The sequence below is a fragment of the Dromiciops gliroides genome, chromosome 6 (assembly GCF_019393635.1).
Source record: "Dromiciops gliroides isolate mDroGli1 chromosome 6, mDroGli1.pri, whole genome shotgun sequence".
NCBI lineage: Eukaryota > Metazoa > Chordata > Mammalia > Microbiotheria > Microbiotheriidae > Dromiciops > Dromiciops gliroides.
The window spans coordinates 1,138,051-1,160,096 of NC_057866.1; the positions used below are offsets into that span (position 1 = coordinate 1,138,051).

Here is a 22,046-nt window from a genome sequence, read left to right on the forward strand (position 1 = left end):
TTCCTGCTGCCGGATCCTGATCTAGGCCTGGCCAGGTTTGGTTTGGTGGCTTAGAGAGCTGGCTGTAGATGGGTTGAGTTAGATAGAGCTTGGCCTTGGGATCCTGGGAGGATGCCCCGAGTGAGCAGGTGCACGTGTGTGTGTGTGTGTGTGTGTGTGTGTGTGTGTGTGTGTGTGTGTGTGTGAGAGTGAGAGAGAGAGAGAGAGAGAGAGAGAAGGAAGGGAGGGAGGGAGGGAGGGGGAAGGAGGACACAGGCCTGGCCTCCTGGAGCCCACACAGTCTCTTCCTTCCTCACGGAGGTTGCAGGGGGAGGGTTTCCTTTGGCTGCCTGGACTGCCACATCCCGAGCTGACCCCCATTTTGGCTTCTCTCTCTTCTCTGGTTACTGAAGTGAACCCAATTTGCTTGTTCGTGCCTGTAATCAGCTGGGCCAGTTCTTACAGCACAGGGAGACGAATCTCCGTTACCTGGCCCTGGAGAGCATGTGCACCCTGGCCAGTTCAGAGTTCTCCCACGAGGCCGTGAAAACCCACATAGAGACGGTCATCAATGCCTTGAAGGTGAGGTCCCCGTGACCTTCCTTGTCCCCCCCCCCCCCCACTAGCCTCCCCCATCCTTCCTGCGCCCCCTGTGAGTCGGCTCGGGCCTCACTGCAGCCTCTGCCCTAGACGGAGAGGGACGTGAGCGTGCGGCAGAGAGCGGTCGATCTCCTCTATGCCATGTGTGACCGCAGCAACGCCCAGCAGATCGTCGCCGAGATGCTGAATTACCTGGAGACGGCCGACTACTCCATCAGGGAAGAAATTGTGAGTTGTCAGGAGGCGATGGAAGGTGCCTCCCTCCCCCCTCCCCCCCTCCCCCCCCCCCCGGGTCTGTGCCGCATGACAGACCCCACCACGGTGGGCGCGGCGAGCTGGGCTTGCCTCCAGGACCTCAGGAGCCCTCACCTCTTCCAGTGGGGAGTCCCCGCCCAGGCCTCAGGAGGCATTTTAGTGACCAGGAGCCTCAGGGCTGCCACCTCTGGCAGGGAGGACCAACAGAGGAAGAAGTGGGGGCCTGTCAGAGTTTGGCCTGACTCACATCCCAGCTCTCTTTACTGTGCCAGTAGATGGTGGAGAAGGGAGAGGTGCTTGTGTGTCTGGGAGAGAGGGTGGCACCCTCAGTGGAGTGAGGGAAGCTGGGAGGGAGAGGCCAGGCCACGGGGGTCAGTGGCCCAGGAGGCTCATTTCAGGCCTGAGTGATTATCACTTGCTTAGTGCTAGACAGGGAGTGAGTGATAGAGCTAGGATTTGAACCCAGGGCCTCAGACTTCAAGCCTGGGGTTCCTTTTTGCTGTTGAAAAGCCATTTTGGTGAACTTAGTAGTTATCAGCAAACAAGAATGTTGCAGTGTGCAGAGCACTGGCTGGTTACTTCATGTGGTTGAGTTCTGCAGTCATCCTGGGCCTTCTGCCCCCGTCCATGACTGGCTCTGCTCAGTTCACTTTGCATCCGTTCCTATGGGGTTCAGGCCGTGCTAGCAGACAGAGGGACAGACAGAGAATCCCATCCCCCTGCCCCCCTCTTCCACACCAGGGAGAAGCCCATTCCCAGCAGGTATCCCCTAAATGAGCAAAACAAGTGGAAGGAGAAGGGCCCTGAGGCCATCAGCTCCTCTGTCTGGCTGCCCCACAACTCTGGGGATGCTGAACAGACTGTCCTCTCGGCTCTGCTCCCCTCATTTGGTGCCTCAGCTTGTTCAGCCCTTCCCCCAAGGGACAGGCACTCACTCGGTTTACGGTTCCTCGCCACCACAGAAGGAGCTGCTGTCCGTCCTCTCACCTGCAGAGGTCCCCTCCTGCTTTCTTGGGTCTCACCCCAGCTTCACCAGCCGTGCATTGATGTGCCCCGATCTTTGTCAGTTGGGCACAGCCAGGGGAGCAGGTAGAATGGCCAAGGAGGCCCCAGGGTCCTGCATGGAAGGGGCGGCAGCTGACACAAACGTTCACCGGCCTTCCTCCTTGTAGCCCGACCACGGCTTAGTTTCTGTCCCCTGGGATTGTTCCGTTGGGAATTTTGTTGGGTTTGGGGTGAGACAAAAGATGCTGTCCAGGCCAGATGAGGATTCTTCACCCATGATGCTCGCTGCCGCATTCCACACTTCAGGCTGGGTCTTCTCCACACTCAGCTCCCTCTCAGTGACCCCTTCCCATGTGTGAGTTAGATGGCGCCATCAGCGCACGGGCCCCTATGTGTCTGCTCCGCTTCCTGGGCCCTGCTGGCCTCGGTCCTCCGTGCTACTTCCCTCAGTGCCTTTCCCTGTCCTTTGGGTGACTCTTCTGAGACATAGCTGGGTCACCCAGCTGGGCTCTGGGGGTGGAGCAGCCTGGCTTCATCTTCTGCTTGGACTCCCCACAGAGTCCTCCTTGGCCCCTCCACAAACCCGCCTAGGATTGCCCCCGCCACCTGTAACCTCCTCTACACAGCCACACCCCGTGCTGAGTGAAGATGGAGACGATCAATGATTGAGACTGCTCCAGACAGGGTACAGGGCCTCCGCGGGCTCTCGCCATCGCCCAGCAATCATGCTGTTAGCAGCTCACTCTCTTCCTCTCCCCAGCAGCTCTTCCAAATGTCCCTTCACTCTCTCAGCTGAGAACTTTGCCCCACATTCCATTCGGAACGCCAAGCCTGTTCACTCTGAGCTCCCTCCGCTCCCTGCTTCCTCAAACCCTATCACCTTGGGTGCCATTGGTCACAGTTTCCTTCTAAGCTCATCTCACATGATAAAGTGAAGCCCATCTCACCCCATCTTCTCCAGTGGATTGCCTCGTCTTACCCTCCCTCCTCTCACTCATTTTCTTTTTTTGGAAACACATATTTATTTATTATTTTTGGTGAGGCACTTGGGGTTAAGTGACTTGCCCAGGATCACACAGCTAGTAATTGTTAAGTGTCTGAGGCCGGATTTGAACTCAGGTACTCCTGACTCCAGGGACGGTGTTCTATCCGCTGCGTCACCTAGCTGCCCCCTCACACTCATTTTCAATCTTTCCTTGTCTACTGACTGCCTCCTTTCTTCTTGTAGATACACAAATTCCACCTATGCTGAAAAAAACCCCTTCCTTGATCTTCCCATTGCTGCTCACCATCATTCTGTTCCTCTGATCACTCAAAGAGGCCTCCTAGAACAGGTGCCTCCACTTCTCTCTCTGAGCCCCTTATAATCTGGCCTCCATTGGAACTCTCCGAAGTGACTGATGACCTCATGCTTGCCCTTTCTCAGTCCTCACTGTCCTTGTCCTCTCTGTGACCTCTGGCCCTGTCGCTCTCCCCTGGCTCTCCTCCTCCTTCTCCTCTTCTCCCTCTTTTGCTGGATCCGCCTCAGGCATCTGGCCTGCACTTGCTTCTCTCTTTACTCCTCCGCTTGGGGATCCCATCAGCTCTCCTGGATTTCATTACCATCTACCTGGCCTACCCCAACCTCTCTCTTGACTTCCAAGCTGGAATTGCCAGTTGCCCATTGGACATTTCATATCAGATGACCAGTAGACATTTTAAAGTCATCATGTCCAAAATGGAATTCCTCTTTGCCTCTAAACTACCCTGTTGCTGCAGAGGGCAACCCTACCCTCCCAGTTCCTTAGGCTCCCAACCTGGGAGTCATCCTGGACTCCTCCCTCCTCCTCCCTCTTCCCATATCATGGCACACAGCCTAATTCACCTCTGCAGCATCTCTGGTCAGTTTGTTTTTTTTTTTTTAGTGAGGCAATTTGGGTTAAGTGACTTGCCCAGGGTCACACAGCTAGTGTTAAGTGTCTGAGGTTGGATTTGAACTCAGATCCTCCTGAATCCAGGGCTGGTGCTCTATCCACTGCACCACCTACCTGCCCCTATCTCTGGCCAGTTTCACTTCTGCAGCATCTCTGGTCAGTTTCACCTCTGCACATCTCTGGTCAGTTTCACCTCTGTGGCATCTCTGGTGGATTTCACTTCTGCAGAATGTTTTGTCTGTTTCATCTCTGTGGCATCTCTCAAACACCCCTCCTCTACTCTTGACACTGCTCCCACCCGGGTAGAGGCCCTCTTTACCTCACACCTGGACCATTGCTGCCTCAAGTCTCTGTTCTGCCATTAAAATGATTTTCCTAAAGAGCAGTTATGATCATGACACTGACCTTTTGGCTCTTCCATGAACAAGATCCTCCTGTCTCTTGGCTCTAGGCATTTTCTCTGTTCATCCCCCAGGCCTGGAATGCTCTCCTTCCTCTGCTCCAACTAATAACCTCTCTGGCTTCCTTTTAAGTCCCTACTAAAATCCTCCTTTCTACGGGAAGCTTTCCCTAACCCCTCATGTTTCCAGTGCTTTCTCTCTATTAATCATTTCCTATTTATACTATAGGTGACTTGCTTTGTACATATGTGTTTTCTTGTCTCCCTCGTTTGATTGTGAGCTGCTCAAGGGCAGTGACTGTCTTGTGTCTTTTTTTTTGTCCCTGTTGCTTAATACAAGGCCCAGTACACAGTAGGCACTTTATCAATGTTTATGGCTTGACTGATTGGTTAATCCTGGCATCTGACTCCTTTCCTTTCATACAACTGCCAACTTTGTTCAGGTTCTCATCACTTCTTGCCTAGATCATGGTAACAGCCACGTCCTCACTGGTCTCCCTGCCTGGAGTCCCCCCACTCCTACACGCTGCCGCCAAACTGATTTTCCTTGAGGTCAGGTCGTATCATGTCATTCTGCACTTAGTTGGTTTCAGGGCTCCCTACTGCCTGTAGGAGCCCTTCACAGCATGACTCCAGCCACAACTCTGTGACCAGCCAGACCGGCCTCCTTCCCTCCCTGGTGTTGACTCACTTTCTATTCCCACGTATGTGGCCACACGTATGCCCATCCACATCTGCATCATTACCCTCATTCTCTGTGCCCCGAGCACAGACCCTGGCAGCCACGGAGCAGCTAATTTGAGAGTACTTGCCTGTTAGCGCCTTCTCTTTTGTTCGCTGGGAACGTCCTCGTGAGTCCTCAGAGCCTGACCCCTCCTTGGTTTAGAGGTGGGCCCTCAGGTCAAGGGCCTTTGGATCAGATTGAGCCTGGCTCTTCCCTTGTGAAGGTCCTGAAAGTGGCCATCTTGGCTGAGAAGTATGCAGTGGACTACACGTGGTACGTGGACACCATCTTGAACCTGATTCGAATCGCCGGGGACTACGTCAGTGAGGAGGTGTGGTACCGCGTCATTCAGATTGTGATCAACCGGGACGACGTGCAGGGCTATGCAGCCAAGACTGTGTTTGAGGTGAGCATGTGGACCGTGCTGTCTGTGCCTGTGACTGGTGGGGAAACACTCTGGTGGGATCTGTCCCACTGGGCCTTTGACTTCTGTAGCAAGATTTTCATCTTTTCCTCTGAGGAATGGAAGGTTTCAGATGGCCCCCTTTGCCCATGACCCTGCCCGTGTCAAGAGTTGGGAGGGAAAAGTCCTTCTGGGTGTCGGTGACATTTTTCCCTGTTGGCAAGCCGTGATGTTTCTAAGTCCCTGTCCCCATATCTAAAGACAAGATTGTGAAAGAGGGAGGGGAGGAGGTGGCTGTGGATTGCCAGAGCATCACCATGATGTGGTGTGTGCTGTTGGTGACATCTGTCTGTCTTCAGGGCCTAGCTTTTCAGAGCATGATGCTTGTGGTCTAGAGTATGGGGGAGCAGTGGGCAGGGGGAACAGGCAGGAAAGCTGTCGTAAGCCAGCACCAGCGCCTCCCACCTGGGCCAGCTCTCCCCTGCTGTGGCTAGACAGGGCATGGGCTGCATCTTGTTCTCGCACCATCCCCTTGTTGACTTGGCTTTGGGCGTATCCCCCAGGCTCTTCAGGCACCAGCTTGTCATGAGAATTTGGTCAAAGTTGGCGGCTACATCTTGGGGGAGTTTGGAAACTTGATAGCTGGTGACCCGAGATCCAGGTGAGAGCCGCGCTGCCTGGGCCCAGTCTTCCTCCTGGGTTTATGGCTGGGCTTTGGGAGCTGGGCCGTGAGGGAGGGCAAGTCCCCAGGGCTTGTTGGCCTGTCCAGGCCCCTCACTCTTGCCCCTTGTTCTCCTTTCTTCTTGCCAAGCCCTCTCATCCAGTTCAACCTGCTGCACTCCAAGTTCCATCTGTGCAGCGTCCCCACGCGGGCCCTCCTCCTGTCCACCTACATCAAGTTTGTGAATCTCTTTCCTGAGATCAAGACGACGATTCAGGACGTCCTGCGCAGTGACAGCCAGCTCAAAAACGCTGACGTGGAGCTGCAGCAGAGGGCTGTGGAGTACCTGCGCCTGAGCACCATTGCCAGCACGGACATCCTGGTGAGGCGGGCTGGGCCGGGCCGAGCCGGGAGGGGTCTCTTCGGGGCTGTTGGGACCAGGTGGCTCAAGTGTCTCGGCCTATTCCTCTGCAAGGCCACCGTGCTGGAGGAGATGCCGCCTTTCCCAGAGCGGGAGTCGTCCATCCTGGCTAAGCTGAAGAAGAAGAAAGGCCCCAGCACGGTCACAGACCTGGAAGAAGCCAAGAGGGAGCGGAGCGTGGACATGAACGGGGGCGGTGAGCCAGCCCCAGTCAATGCCAGCACTGTGGTACGTGGGCTTGTCTCCTTGGACCCGGGGGCATAGTCAGGGTGAGAAGGGGCCCCAGGACAGGGTTTCTTTCCTTCTGCCTGGGCCTGAAATCCCACCATGGGGGCAGGAAGGCCTGGGTGCAGATTTTGCCCCAGTGACCTCCTTGGGAGTCTTGTGACTTTGAGCAAGGTGCTTGACTGCCCCCATCAGCTTCCTTCAGTCATGCACAGCATCTCTCTGCCCTTTCTGGGGCAGTCTCACAGGCTTTCGGTTCATGCCTGTGATTTTTCTTTTTTTTTTTTTTGGATGAGGCAATTGGGGTTAAGTGACTTGCCCAGGGTCACACAGCTAGTAAGTGTCAAGGGTCTGAGGCCTGATTTGAACTCAGGTCCTCCTGAATCTAGGGCTGGTACTCTATCCACTGTGCCACCTAGTTGCCCCATACCTGTGATTTCTCTAAAAGTGTCATTTGAAAAGGAAGTCGTTCTTCATTTAAGAGTGTTTGGTCGGGGGCAGCTAGGTGGCGCAGTGGCTAAAGCACTGGCCCTGGATTCAGGAGTGCCTGAGTTCAAATCTGGCCTCAGACACTTGACACTACTAGCATTGTCACCCTGGGCAAGTCACTTAACCCCCGTTGCCCTGCACCCCCCCAAAAAAATAGTGTTTGGTTGTCGTGGGCCTTGGTAGATTAACTCCCAAAATAGATTTGATTTTGTCCTTATATCATTTTCTTTTTTAATTTCAAATATATCTCAGTGAGCCATCCTGTGCAACAAAGAACAGAAGAGGAACATGCACACTGATAAAACCCACATGTTTTCTCTTCAGGGGAGCCTGATAGTATGTGTGGGGTTCTACTCCCATAGCCCCCCACTTCTGCATGAAGGGACGGGGAATGTGTTTTCTCACCTTGTCCCCAGGACCTGGTCTAGTTGTGCCTCCCTTGGCTGTCGTGGGGTGGGGGAGGGACCAGGAGAGACAAGCTCCCCCCCAGCTGGGAGGGACTATGGGCATTATCCCCACTTTACACATGGGGGGACTTGGGTCACTTGGTTGGACAGTGAGTAGCAGAGGTGACATTCACACTTTTCGAGGAATGTCTTGCAGGATGGTTGATCTAAGTGCCAGTATTACCTTGTTTTGACACCACCCAGCAAGGCTCCAGAATTCCCAACCTCTAAAGAAAATGGGCCAAAGCCCAGGCCCTTGGGCCTGTAGAGAAAATCTCTTTAAGCATCAGAGAGACACTGGATGTTGGGGAAGGCCAGGGGGCGTCACTGTCTGAGCATGGTGGGTCAGCAAGCTTGGCGAGGGTGCTCTTTTGAGGGCTGCTTCTCTCTTGGAAGCTAATGAGGCCTGAGGTGGCCTGAGCCACCCCCAGTGGGCTGGAGCAGAGCTCTGGCTACGCTGTGGGGCTTGGCCCTGCCCCACATAGTCCTCCTGATGCCTTCTTTTGGCCCCTGTCAGCATAACTTTGTTGTGTCTTCATTGAGTTTGTGCCCGGGGGAGCTCCTGGTCCAGTGTTCTCCCCTCGTGTGTGCCCTTGGGACACCCAAACAGCATTCTGGGAGGGGGCCGTGGGCTGGAGTTGAGCGCTGAGCATCTGCGGAGTCATGGAGGGGGGCCATGGCCTGATGGGCCAGACGGTTGCTTTAGTGCCCGGGGTCCTGCCCCTGCGCCTGGCACACAGTGACTCCTCTGTCTGTACCCTTTGAAGGCGTCTGCTGCTACTCAGTCTCAGGACATGTGGCCTAAACCGGCTCCTGTGTCCAGACCTCGCTCACCTGGTCTCTCTTCTTCCTTCTCCCCTTTGTGGGCGTCCCCTGCCCACAGCCAGAAGCCCCTTTGCTGCCCTCTGGAGAATCCCTTCTGGAGGTTTCCTTGGGTCTTGGCTCAGGGGATGGGGGCGGGCTGGGGCATGCCTGCCTGCAGCAGCTTATGCCGATAACTAACGGGGGGGGGGGTGGTGTGTGGGGGGATGTTGGTTGTGGTGCATGGCGAGGCCCAGATGGAGGTGACCTGAGGCCAGTGGCGTTCCTGAGAGCAGAGCTCTGGCTTTCCTTCCTTCCTCCATCCTCATTCCTCCATGAGGCGGCTGGGCCAGGGTCAAGTGTAGGAGGGGATCTGGGGCCCAGGTGGGCCAGCGTGGAGCCAGGGGTGGGGGGGCTGATGCTGCCAGAAGGAGTTTCTCTACCCCAAGGGAGGTGGGGGTGAGGATTAGCCCTCTCTCCATCAGCTGACTTCATAGTGAGCCGGGCAGGGCAGGCCTCTCCTCTCCCGGGTAGGGCCCTGGAAGAGCTCGTTGTGAGGTGTTCTTGGATCGAGGGATTTGGCCGGAGACCCTGTGGCCTGGGGATCGAGGAGCCTGATCTCTCTAGTGCCTGTCCTTGTCACTGGGGTCGCAGCAGGCCCAGTGTGGCTGGCCACAGAGAGCTGACATTTGGCCAGATATTGGAATTTAGAAACTGGGTTTTCAAGTGCGTCCTCGAGAGTTGGTTGGAAGTGGTTTCACAGCTAAAGGATGTGACTCAGGGGAAGTGCAGCCGTTTGAGGAAACAGATCCACGCCGGCCGCTTGATGGATCGCCTGAAACCTCGCCATGGGGATGGTGAGAAGAGCCTCAGCTGCCTGCTTGGGTTTGAGCCTGGCTCAGGAGGACTCTGTCCGCTGCTGACCAGGGCGGTCTCGGGCAGCCCCGCATCCCCATGTCTTTTAGGTTAGACAGAGGAATGAATATATGCCCAAGAAGGAACTGGAAACTTCCTTTGGTGCTTGAGAATTGGGTTGCCCAGTATCCTGTTTTGTCTTGGGCACAAACTAGTGGTTTGAGACGTTCAGTTACTTAGAAGAGGATTCTGTCCTCCTAGCCCCAGACCCATGCCACCTCCCCACAGTGGCCAGCAGGGATGTGACGTGACACGACATGACGTGTCTGGAGAAGAGCCACAACCATTGCCTGTGGGGATGGAGGCCTAGGTGGCACTGGGTGGGTGTGAGGTAGGGAGATAGCATTGCTTTGATGCTGTGCCCTGTAAGAGGTGCTCTTGGGTGTCAGCGAGCCCAGAAAGTCAGGATTTGGTCCTTTTCATTCCCTGAGCTTTGGACTTGTAAATTTCTTCTTTTCCATGGTTCCTTCTGAAGCTTTTTGGGTAAATCTTTTTCCTCCTGGCCGGCCTCCTCTTGTCCACGTCACTGAGTGGCTGCCTCTTAATAGGAGAGATGCATGTAGGAGCTGAGACGCTGAGCTTGAGAGGCCGATTGTCACCCCCATGGGGGTGTTCCTGGCACCCCTGACCCTAGAGCTTAAGCCACTGGGCAAGGGCCTCCTGGCAGATGGCGCCCAAGGGCAAGACCATGAAGACCTCCCCTCTGAGGAGTTTGCAGGTGTGTGCTGCTGCCCCTTTGGGTCTGCTGGACCAACCAGGAAGGATGGGGATCAAGCTGAGCAGTTGTGCTAGGGTTCTTGTTCAAATGCCTGAGGGCAGAGAGCTGAGATGGTACCGTAGGGGCAACTCCCAACATTCCCCTTTTAACAACTTTAAAATAATGCCTCAAATCACATATTGGAGTGGTGGAGCCAACAAAGAGTCAGGGTGAAATATCTTTCTGGCCTAAGAAAACTTAAGATATCAGCATGAGAAGTCTGTAACACCAGGGTGGAGGTGTGTCCAGAGCCCACACATGTGGCCACAGTAAGCAGTGGCAGCTTTGGGAGGGAGCTCAGTCTAGAGACAGTGAGTGGGGCAGACAGCTGGCACTGAGCACAGCTGGTGCTGCCCATACACAGTTCTAAGCTGCAGCTCCAGGGCAGAGAGGAATGCTAGGGGTTGGGCACAAGAGAGCAGGGGCCCTGGTCACAGTTCTGAAGCAAAGAGGAGTGCTAGCATTTGTGTTTGTAGGGGAGCTGGGGACTTTCCTACAAGAGCAGAGAGCAGTGACCAGACCTCTCCTCAGATCATACCACCTTGGAACCATTAAAAACTTGCATACCAGGGCAGTGAGGTGGTGCAGCGGTTAAAGCACAGGTCCTGGATTCAGGAGGACCTGAGTTCAAATCTGACCTCAAACACTTGACACTTACAAGCTGTGTGACCCTGGGCAAGTCACTTAACCCTCATTGCCCTGCCACCCCCCCCAAAAAAAACACACCAAGAAAATAAATCTTGAATACCCCCAGAGCTAGCTCTCAACAACAGCCGCATAAAAAGACTTGAAGCTTGGGACGGCCTCCTCCACCCTGGGTGAGCATAGCCCAGTTTTAACATAAACTTCAAAGTCAATAAATCAGCTGGAGAAATGAGCAAGCGACAACAACAACAAAAGAATCTGATCATAAAATGCTACAATAATGTCAGGGAAGAGCAAGACATACATTCAGAAGAAGATAATGATGTGAAAATAGTTACAACCAAAGCCTCAAAGAAAAATGCTGATTGGACCCAAGCCTAATTCCTGGAAGAGTTATATAAAGAACTAAGAGTTGGTAGAGGAAAATTTGGGAAAAGAAATGAGAGTGATGCAAGAACATTATGAAAAGAGAATTAACAGCTTGGTAAAAGAGGCACAAAAAATACTGAAGAAAATAACACCTTAAAAACCAGAATTGGCCAAATGGTAAAAAAAAGGGGGGGGGGCACAACAATTCACTGAAGAAAAGAACTCTTTAAAAAAGAAGATTTGGCCAGATGGAAAAGGAGGTACAGAATCTTACTGAAGAAAATCATTCTTTAAAAATTAGAATTGGGCATGTGGAAGCTAACGACTCCACGAGACATTAAGAAGTAATAAAACAATGTCAGAAGAATGAAAAAAAAATAGAAGAAAAAGTGAAATATTTTATTGGAAAAACACTGACCTGGAAAATAGATTGAGGAGACATAATTTAAGAATATTTGAACTACTTGAAAGCTGTAATCAAAAAGAAGAGCCTAGATACCACATTTCAAGAAATTATAGAGGAAAATTACCCTGATGTCTTAGATCCAGAGGGTAAAATTGATATTGAAAGAATCCACCAATCACCTCCTGAGAGAGATCCCAAAATGAAAGCTCCCAGGAATATTATAGCCAAATTCCAGAGCTCCCAGGTCAAGGAGAAAATACTGCAGATAGCCAGAAAGAAACAATTCAAGTATCAGGGAACTATAGTCAGGACGACACAAGATTTATCAGCTTCTACATTATAGGATTGAAGGGCTTGGAATGGTGGTTTTCCAGAGGGTAAAGGAGCCAAGATCACAACCAAGAATAACCCACCCAGTAAAACTGATTGTAACCCTTCAAGGGAAAAAATGGACATTTGATGAAAGAGCCTCCCTGATGAAAAGACCAGAGCTGTATAGAAAATTTGACTTTCAAATATAACAAAGAGAAGCATAAACAGGTAAACATGAAGAAAAATTTTCTCATAAGGGATTTTCATTATAAGGGCATAAGTTAGAAGGCATTTATATAGACAGATGGCATGAGTGTGAGTCAATTATGGTGGCATGATCCCCCACCCCCAAATGAAGGTGTTTGAAAGAGATGTGCTGGGAGGGAAGGGAGAGGTAGAATGGGGGAAATTTCCTCACATAAAAGAGGTGTGCAAGGAAGAAGTTTTACAATGGAAGGGAAAGGGGGAGGATGGTGGCAGCTGGTAACGTTTGGACCTCATTCTCATGGGAATTGGTTCAGAGAGGAAAAGGCCAGCTATGCACCCAGTGGTGGTGGTTGTCCTTCATTTTCAAAGAGGACCAAAATGACATCACTATGTTGGAGTCAAGGTACAGTGTGTCCACCTGTAGCTGGTCAGACCAGTATGAGGTCCGAAGGCTCTCCTCAAGGCCAGGCATGAAGAGTCTTTGTGAACGTTTGGACTGGACTCTCTAAATTTGCTCTTCTTTTGATGAGTTGCTTTTGAGCTCTTTCAGTTCTGCTTTGTTCATAGAGCCAGCACATTCCCTGATGAGGGCACACCCTGGTGGGCAGTCCTGTGCCAGTGTCTCCCATGTCATGCAGTCAGTTCCAGAGTTCTTCTGAGATACCTTGAGACTGTCCTTGTATTGTTTCTTCTGACTACCATATGAGCACTTGTCTAGTATGTTCTCTTAGGCAAGTGTACATTTACCCAATGGAGAAATTAGAGGGGAAGGGGAGAAGAAAAAGGAGGTAAAGGGAAGAGCAGATGAAGGGTGGCATCAATTAGAAGTAAAATAGACTTTTGAGGAGCAACAGGATGAGAAAGAAGGATAAACAGAAGAAAGTAGGATGGAGGCAAGTACACTGTTAGGATTCCCAACTGAATGTGAATGGGCTGAACTCACTCATAAAAGAAGCAGAGAACAGTGGATTAGAAGCTAGAATGCAAGAGCATTATTTGCTAGAGAGAGACACTTAAAAAAAGGACTAGAGCAGAATAATATGTTTCAGCTGAAGGAGAAAAGGCAAGGACAGCAAAAACAGACCTAATTAAAAGAGATAGTCAGGGAAACTACACTATGCTAAAAGTCACCATATACAATGAAGTGGCATCTTTTTTTTTTTTTTTTACAGCACATTTCTTTGATAAAGGCCTCATTTCTCAGGCATAGAACTGAGTCAAATTTATAAAAATAAGAGCCCTTCTCCAAATAAAAAATGGCCAAAAGATATAAACAGGCAATTTTCGGAGAAAGAAATCAAAGCTCTGTATATGCTTATAAAAATACTCTAAATCACTATGGATTAGAGAAATGCAAATTAGAACAGCTCTGAGGTATCACCTCACACCTATCAGAAATAACAAATGTTGGAGGGGATGAAGAAAAAAAGGTACACTAGTGCCCTGTTGGTGGAGTTGTGAACTGATCCAACTATTCTGGAGAGCAGTTTGGAAATAGGCTCAAAGGACTATCAGACTGTGCATACCCTTCGACCCAGAAATGCCACAATTAGGTCTTTATCCCAGAGAGATCAAAGAGACCTGTTTGTTCAAAAATATTGATAGTAGCTCTTTTTGTGGTGGCAAAGAACTGGAAATCAAGGGAATGTCCGTCCGCTGGGGATGGCTGAACAAGTTATGGTCTATGGTGGTGATGGAGTACCATTGTGCTGTAAGAAAGGACAAGGGGGTAGTTTCAGAAGAAGCTGGCATAAGACCTCTATGAACAGATGCAAAGTGAAGTGAGCAGAACTGGGAGATCGTTGGGCACAGGAACAGCAGTGTTGTCCTGATGATCGCCTAGAAAAAACTTGGCTGCTCTGAGGCACCCCGCTGTTTGAGACAGCTCCAAAACACTCACAACAAGCAAGAGAACATCAAAGTACAGTTTCCTCTCTTGCTTTTTCTTGCTTTATTCGCCCCACCCCCCCATATGGCTAATGTTTGCATGATCTTACATGTATAATTGTTGATTTTGCTTGTCTTCCCAATGGGTAGGGAGGGGAGAGGAAGGGAGAGAATCTGGAGCTGAGAATTTAAAAAGAACATCAAAGATAAATACTAAAATGAGAACAGACCTGTGTTAGATGAATCTGAGTTATCCCGCCAGCATGGGGCTTTTTTTTTTTTAAGGGATTTTGTGTCCTATTTACTCACCAAAGGGCATTCATTTTTCAAGAGAAAATACCTTGGGAAGGGTTTTCTGTGCAAACCCAGTGGGGTGGGAGGCTGTGGACTCCCGAGGGGGCAGTCGCTGCCTCCTGCCTCCTCCTTTCTCTCTGACCGGCCTGTCCCAAGGTACTCCCTCAGGTGAGGGCAGAGAAGGCTCTGTCTGGCAGCACTTGGCAGACGGAGCCAGAGTGGAGGCCGATTTCTCAGACCGGTGACACACTCCATCCTTGGGGGTTTCATGTTGCAGATGAGATGCTTGGCTGAGCGGGATGGGTCTGGGAGAGTGGTTATTAACACCCTCATCCGTAACAGCCATAAGGCTTTTCTTGTAGGTGTTTGCTATCAGGGCAGCTGGCTGCTTGGGAGAGCCCAGGTAGGGGGTGGGCAGTGGTGGGCGGGCGTGTCTGGTGCAGGGGGCTCTGTTTCACCGACCTCGTTGTTTCTCTCGCAGTCTACTCCTTCTCCATCTGCAGACCTCCTCGGGCTGGGCACCGGCCCCCCGACCAACGCAGCACCCCCTCCAGCTTCCAGTGGCAGTTTGCTGGTGGATGTGTTTTCGGAGCCTGCCTCGGCAGTGGCCCCACTCGCTCCTGGCTCACAAGAGAACTTTGCAAGGTAGTTGGGATGTTTGTGGCGTCTTGAACAGAGCACCCCGAGAGGGCTGCCCGCTTCCCTGGGCTGACTCCAAAGGGGGAGATCACAGGATGCATCCCACCTCCTTGGACAAGCTTGCTGCCCGCTTTCTCCCCTGTGTTGTGTTCTGGGCACTCTTGTTCCTGCACTTGGGGGTTGGTGAGGCAGCCATGTTTGGAGCCTTCCCTCTTTGTGCCTCGTCCTTTGCTCCCAGGCCCAGCCCCCACCTGGGTGGAGGTCTAGTTCTCTGGGACCTCCTGGGAGTCTTCTGCTCCTTTGGGGCGGGGCCCTTTCTCACAGTGTGTCCTCTTGGAGTCACTCCTCACGTCCCAGCCAACTTGCTTCAGCTCTGCCCTTTGTCTGCTTAGTTTGCTGAGGACACCGGCCCCCCGCCCCTTGATCTCACCTGAGCCCTTCCTTCCCTGCTGGGCTTCTCACTCCCTCACTTTGCTTTTTAATCTGACCTTCCCATGTACCTCCCCCACATCTGCCTCCTTTTCCTTGTGAGCTCTCTCCTCCCTTTTCTCTACCAGTGGGAGACCCCCCCTCTCCCCCGCCCCAACACTCCCAGTGCTTTTCAGAGGTTTTATGAAATCTCATTTTTACTGAGCCATGAGTACCCTGAACGTTTAGCCGACCCTCTGTTGGGAGACCTCCCGGGGGAAGATTTTCCCACATCTTCAGGATTTGTCCCTGTCTCAGAGATCTGGGAGAAGTTTTCTACCCATGGAAAGTGCCCACTTCCAAGAGCTCTCCCTCCAGCAGGGACAGCCTGGACCTATGGGTCGGCCTACTTTTTTTTTTTTTAGTGAGGCAATTGGGGTTAAGTGACTTGCCCAGGGTCACACAGCTAGTAAGTGTTAAATGTCTGAGGTTGGATTTGAACTCAGGTACTCCTGACTCCAGGGTTTTGACCCCATTCTCGTGTGACCTTTTTTGAGCTTGACTGGGGGGGGGGGCTTGGGAGGCACCTGTGGGCGAGCTGGGGTGGGGTGGGGGGGCTCTGCTTTCTTTGGTCCCAAGACTTAATTTCTATCAGTGCCCTGTCAGAGGTCTGGTGTCCCTGGCAGCCCTGGCTGAGCTGTACAGGGGTCCCTCGGAGGGATGCGACCCATTTCTGGGCCAGGGGCACTTCCCTCTCCTTGATTCAGCAGGACCAGGCTTCTCCCCCCCACCCATGGCCTTGTCCTGCCTCGGGCCAAGCCTCACTCAGCTCTGTCTGTACTAACCTCGACTCTCACCTCTCTGTGCTGCCTCCTCTGTTTCCTCTTCGCTCTGCATCCCTTAGCCCTGACCTGGCTTCATCTGAGCTAGTCTCTGAGGAACCAGCTGAGACGGCGCGGGGGGCCGATGAGCTGACACACAAGTAAGCACCCCACCCCGCTCTCTGGGCTGGGCACTCTGCACCTTGGCCTGGCCCGGCTCCCCTGACAGCACCTGGTGCTGCTTGGGAGAGCCCCAAGGGAGGCAGCAGGCTCTCCTGCTGTGCTGCTGCGGCCCTTGTCTTCCTCTCCCTCCTCCTCCTCCTCCTCTCCCTCCTCTTCCTCCTCCTCTCCCTCCTCTTCCTCCTCCTCTCCCTCCTCTTCCTCCTGTTCCCCAGGACCTTGCCTCTCAGCTTCACTGGAGAGATCAGACACTTCCAATGGCTCCAGGCACCTTCCCTAGTGGGCTTTTCTCCCCAGACTTTGACCTCAACTCCAGGAGACCCTTGGCCTCGTTCCCTACAGCTTCTTGTCAGAGGGCTCAGAGAGGGTGCTGGCCAAGGGCTTTGGGCACCCCTGCCTCAGTTGTCCCTGGCCTCAATGGCTCTTAGGTCAAGGAGGCTGGGGCCCAGGTGGCAGCCCAGCAGACATCCAGGGAAATGTGCCCCCGGCCTTCCTCGGGAGGTTCTGAGTGGCTCTGGGCTTCCCAGGGCTGTGCTTTCACAGGAGGGGAGGCCTCTTATAGCCTGCGGGTGTCCCTTTCTCCCCAGGTTTGTTTGTAAGAACAATGGGGTGCTGTTTGAGAACCAATTGCTGCAGATCGGGCTGAAATCAGAATTCCGCCAGAACTTGGGTGAGTTCCTCCTGCAGGGCCACACCCCCGGCTTCCTGGGCTCAGTGTGCGCCATCTTCTTCTGGCAGGGACTCGGGATCTGCACCCCCTCCTGCTGGGGGGGCTGGATGGAGGAGTCAAAACATGTCTCTTCTCTTCTCTCCTAGGTCGCATGTTTATATTTTATGGTAACAAGACTTCCACACAATTCTTAACCTTTACCCCGACACTGATCTGTTCTGATGACCTTCAGTCCAATATCCTTGCCTCTGGCCTTGCCAGTCGCCTTGGCCCAGTGGCCAAGGGGGCGGAGCCCCGCACTGGGGAAGGCTCCTACTGCCTCTGTGAAATGGGGATGAGAAGAGGGTTGCGGTGGGGACACTACTGCTCTCGTTAGTGCGGCACCTTTCCCTGGAGCGCTCTTCATGCTCTCGCCTTGGTCCCCTGCTGGCCTGGCGGTCACTCATTGTCCTCTGGGTCACCTGTTCTGGGATGGCGGGGCGGTGTCTGGCTGGTGCCTGCTGGCTGCCCTTGGCCCCTTTCACTGAGTTTCTTTGGGGCTCTTCCTTGGATTCCTTCCAGGGTGGGGCAGGGCGGGGTGGGAGGCACTCTGCCCCAGAAAGGTCTAGGACAACGGGAAGGGAAGCGTGGGGCTGAGTGCAGTGGGGCCTTGGCCCTGGGGCAGGCCTCTGGCGGCTCCTAGCCCCTGCTGACAGTTAAGTTGGGGTGCTCACTCTCCTGCCAGAGTAGAGCCCTTGGCACTGGGCCCATCCAGGACAGTTTGGAGCGTTCTCAGGGCTCCCTCTTTCCTTGATGGCCACTCTTGTTCTGTCCTTGCCGGTCTTAGACCCGTCAGCATTTGTTAAGTGCCTGCTGTGTGCCTAGTGCTGTGCTGTGTCCTGGGGATCAAAAGGAGGCAAAAGACAGTCCCTGCCTTCCAGGAGCTTACAGTCTAACGGGGAGGACAACAGAAGCAAAGTCAGAGCCTCCGTGGTCGCTGACCTGCCCACCTGGAGGAGCGGCCTTTTGGGCGCTTCTGGGATGGCCCACACTGTGGTCTGCTGCCGAGCCTCAGCTTAGCCTCAGTTTAATTCAGCAGACACTTATTAAGTGCTTACTGTATGCAAGTGGCTGTGATAGGGTCACAGAGACAACCAGAAGGCGCTTGGGTTTTAGGGACTGATCCCTCGGACCCAGAGGAGCAACCAGAACCACGTCTTCTCGTCACTGTTCTTGCTTCTGTCTTCTGGTCTGGCTTATCCAGAAATCTCAGCGAATTCTTCCTTTGCTCCCATTCATCTCTCTAGACAATGTTCCCTTTTTTCCTTGGGAATCTCTTAAGAGGTGTCTCCTAGATGTGCCTTCCCCTTCCACCTCATTTGTGATTAGGGAGCAGGGTCACATCATCTCTAAGCTCTTCTTGGTTTGGGGTTTTTATTTGTTTTTTGGAGTTTTTTTGCAGGGCAATGAGGGGTAAGTGACTTCTCCAGGGTCACACAGCTAGTAAGTGTCAAGTGTCTGAGGCTGGATTTGAACTCTGGTCCTCCTGAAGCCAGGGCCGGTGCTCTAACCACTGCGCCACCCAGCTGTCCCCCCTCCTAAGCTCTTGATAGCCTCCAAAGGGAGACTGGGGTGCTGCCCTCAGGCCAGTCTTTTGGGAGGCTCCCTGGCAGATGCCGCCTTGGGTGGCGGTCCGACTCTTGCCTTTGCACATGGGCTCCTTAACCCACCTGCACATCTGAACCTGCAGACCAAGCCAGTGGATCCGACTGTGGACGGGGGCGCACAGGTGCAGCAGGTGGTCAACATTGAGTGCATCTCTGACTTCACCGAGGCTCCTGTCCTCAACATTCAGTTTAGGTGAGTGAGTGTTGGGGGCGGAGGGGCTCCACTGGCTCCTGTGGCACACCTGCCTTCTGGCCGCGCCTGCTTCCCTTTGCCAGGCCTCGCCTGGGGCTTCCTGTGACTTCCTAGGCCGGTTTTGGAGGCAGTCAGGGAATAAGCAGGGTGCAGGTTCCCAATGATCAGTGGGCCCTAAGCTCCTTCCGCTGTTTCTGCTGAGAGCGATACAAATGTTGACATTCCTGGAGACGGGCGCAGAAGATTTCGGAGATGACCGGAAAGCTCCCAAGAAGGGCAAGGCGAGGCGGCAGGCTCGGGGCCTGGTGTGTGCTCCTGGAGATGTGGGGCCAGGCCTGGGCCCTTTCTCTGGGCTGCTCCTCCAGGGGGCCGCCTTAGATTCCTGCGACAGTGCTTCGCTTTGGCCCTTCCTCCTTCTTGCACCCTCAGATGTGGGCACTGGGGATACTTTCTTTGATCGCTTGGGCTAGCCCGGTGGCGTTAGGCGCTCTCCTCATGTGGGTTGTGTTTGAGAGGGCCGTGCTGTGCGCGGGCCTCAGGGCGCTTTCTGAGCTGGAACAGCCCCACGGGAGACGGCCCTGCTGCCCCCTACCTGCAGGCCTGCGGGTTTTCCCTGACCCCGGGCTTTCTCCTGTGTGTCTGGTGTGCAGGTATGGGGGAACCTTTCAGAACGTGTCTGTCAAACTGCCCATCACACTCAACAAGTTTTTCCAGCCCACAGAAATGGCTTCCCAGGATTTCTTCCAGCGCTGGAAGCAGCTGAGCAAGTGAGGACTTTGTGCTGAGCTGGGGAGGGGAGCGTTGGGGTGGGGGGGCACTAGGCAGCCTCTTTGCTGCTTCTTATTTGTGGCTCCTGTAGTCCCCAGCAGGAGGTGCAGAACATCTTCAAGGCCAAGCACCCAATGGACCCGGAAATCACCAAGGCCAAGGTAGTGTGGGCCCTGAGGCCTGGTGGGGGGAGGGGCCCTGAGGCCTGGGGTCCAGCTTCATTGTGGAGGTCCAGGGAAGAGGCCCCAAGTTTTGGGGGCAGTTCCCTGACTCTGGTTTCCTCTGAATTCCCCAGTGAAGCAGCTTAGCGAGAGTGAGCCCCTGTGTGGTGTGATGGGTCCAGGGTCCTGGCCTTGCCTGAGAGTCCAGACTCCTTTGTGCCATGAACTGGGCAGGCTGGCACCCCTGGGGTATCCTCATTCCCCTCTCTGAGCTCTGCTGGGGCAGCAGAGGGCGGGCCCTGGAAGGCATGTGTGTGGTGGCCTTGCCCGTCCTGCCCCAGGCTCGCAGGGTGGCCCAGGGCCTTGTTTTCAAGCCGCATGATGCTGTCCGGTGGCTGCTTCTTGATGGCCCAGCTTTGGGCTTTGCTGTGCCTGAGCTGTCAGACAGATGTTCGGGACTGCCTCCTCTCAGAGGCTCCTGCTGGCATCTCCATGGGCAGCCCCGACATCCCGCCACATGCTGCTTTCTTCATCACCTGTTTCTCTCGCACAGATTATCGGCTTTGGCTCCGCTCTCTTGGAGGAGGTGGACCCTAACCCGGCCAATTTTGTGGGGGCTGGCATCATCCACACCAGGACTGCGCAGATTGGGTGCTTGCTGCGCCTGGAGCCCAACCTGCAGGCCCAGGTGAGGTGGCTGGGAGGCTGGGGAACAGGGGGGAGGGTGTGGGAGGGTCCTTGTGTTCCCCCTCCACCGCCTCCATTTTGTTTGTTTGCAGATGTATCGGCTCACCCTGCGGACGAGTAAAGAGACTGTGTCCCAGCGATTATGTGAACTGCTGTCGGAGCAGTTTTAATGAACGGGAATGCAAAATCAGTGCAGTTTTGCGTGTATTCCTCCTCATTGTCTCCATTATCCCCCTGCAAATAAATATACCTTGTACCCCAGTGTCTGAATATTGCCGTGTGCCCAAGGACTCTCCCCCCACCCGCGGTGTGGCGTCAGAAGGGACTCTGGTTGGTCTCGGCTGTCGGCCCCGTGCCGTCCTGGCGGATTGCTCTTCGGCTCAGGAGCTGTCCGCTTTTGCAGGAACCGAGACAGTTCTTCCCTCTGTCTGCCAGGAGAGGAGCCAAGGAGAATCGTGGGTGTGAAGGAGGACATTCAGCGTTTTCAGGGAAGTGCGTCTGCCGGGAACAGCCTCTGGCCGGTGGGGGTCGGGGTCCGAGCAGGGGAGGGAGCTGGGTAGGCCCTTGTTAGCCCAGCTGCTCCATGGGACGACTCTTGTGGGCCTTCTCGGGCCATGGTCTTGGTCTCAGCTCCAGGCTCCCAGGCGGCCCTTGGGGCTTGAGTACAGCAAGGTCCCTCTTCAGGGCCCGGGAGGTTTTCTTGTCTAGTCACTGGCTCACGGTTCCTCTGACTCCTTGGAGGAGGAGAGGGACCAGGTTGGAGGACAGAGGGGGTTCCAACACTGGCCACATGGATCTGTGAGGGCCCGGGTGGATGAGCAGATGCCCCTGTGCTAACCCTTCAGGTGCCCCCTCAGAACCTCAAAATGTGCCACTGTCCTAGGAAGTGAGAGAAATGGAAGTGCTTTGCCATTGTGTCCCCTGGCTGGGGGACAGGGCTGGGGAAGTGGGATAGAGACGTGGCTGTGAGCCCAGGACAGAGGGGTGGGGCTGCGCAGGACCCCCTGTCTCTGCCCCCAGGGCCCTGGCCTGGACCCTGAGCGTATGGAAGAGGGAAGAAGGCTGAGAGGCCCAGAGCCGAGTGCACCAAAGCCCGACCCTGCTTCCTTCCTGTGCCCTCCACCCTCCGGCCGCGGGAGAACCCACAGAACCATTGTTTGCATCGTGGTGTGATGGTGTGGCCTTGCCAGAGTGATGTGCCCCGACATTCTCTGTTCCCTGAGCTCGTGGAAGCAGTATTATTGTTCAAAGTGCAGTATTTAGGCATCACCATGTGAAAGGCACTGAGCATCCCCTGGGAGCCACCTTGTGCTTGCTGCCCCCCGGGTGGCTCCCGCACCACGTGGACTTGCGCCACATGAACCCGTGCCACGTGGATGGTAACCAGCTCAGCTCGTGTGTCTCTGTCCCCACCCCTCCCCCCTAGTGCCTCCTTTACCCTCAGGACTCTCATGACATTTGGAAAACCCGTGAATTTGTCAGAAAAGTGTGTTATCTTTTAAGAGAGAAATAAATGACTAGAACAGATCTGGTGCATCTTTGTTGTCCTTGTAGAGGGTGCTCTGTAGACCCTCAGCCTCCCAGGAGGGCACAGAGGGCCACAGGGGGCAGCAAAGGTCAGGCCTTGTGTGGAGGTGGGCTTCATGGACTCTTGGCTGCCACGCTCTGTTCATGTGGCCCTCAGGACTGGGGATGACAGGCGGCGCTCCACCTGCTTTGTCTTCACCCAGAATGCTCCAGCTTGGCATCCTGTTGTCAT

The 22,046-nt window shown here is 54.0% G+C and overlaps 1 protein-coding gene across 4 annotated transcripts in view; it reads left to right on the plus strand.

The window, feature by feature from the left end:
* AP2A2 (adaptor related protein complex 2 subunit alpha 2) overlaps window positions 1–21,814 on the plus strand; it is a 72,802-nt gene extending 50,988 nt beyond the window's left edge. For 2 of the 4 annotated variants that reach the window (XM_043970208.1, XM_043970209.1), the window contains exons 9-23: window positions 393–561; window positions 670–807; window positions 5,100–5,282; window positions 5,843–5,940; window positions 6,091–6,322; window positions 6,416–6,589; window positions 14,596–14,759; window positions 16,066–16,143; window positions 16,750–16,832; window positions 16,979–17,068; window positions 18,548–18,671; window positions 19,322–19,438; window positions 19,531–19,600; window positions 20,154–20,288; window positions 20,380–21,814. In XM_043970208.1, coding sequence (XP_043826143.1) covers window positions 393–561; window positions 670–807; window positions 5,100–5,282; window positions 5,843–5,940; window positions 6,091–6,322; window positions 6,416–6,589; window positions 14,596–14,759; window positions 16,066–16,143; window positions 16,750–16,832; window positions 16,979–17,068; window positions 18,548–18,671; window positions 19,322–19,438; window positions 19,531–19,600; window positions 20,154–20,288; window positions 20,380–20,457 — 1,933 coding nt within the window. In that variant the 3' untranslated portion in view covers window positions 20,458–21,814. The remainder of the gene's footprint in view (window positions 1–392; window positions 562–669; window positions 808–5,099; window positions 5,283–5,842; window positions 5,941–6,090; window positions 6,323–6,415; window positions 6,590–14,595; window positions 14,760–16,065; window positions 16,144–16,749; window positions 16,833–16,978; window positions 17,069–18,547; window positions 18,672–19,321; window positions 19,439–19,530; window positions 19,601–20,153; window positions 20,289–20,379) is intronic. The other 2 variants (XM_043970210.1, XM_043970211.1) reach the window with 1 other exon arrangement.
* Window positions 21,815–22,046: the final 232 nt, after the last annotated feature.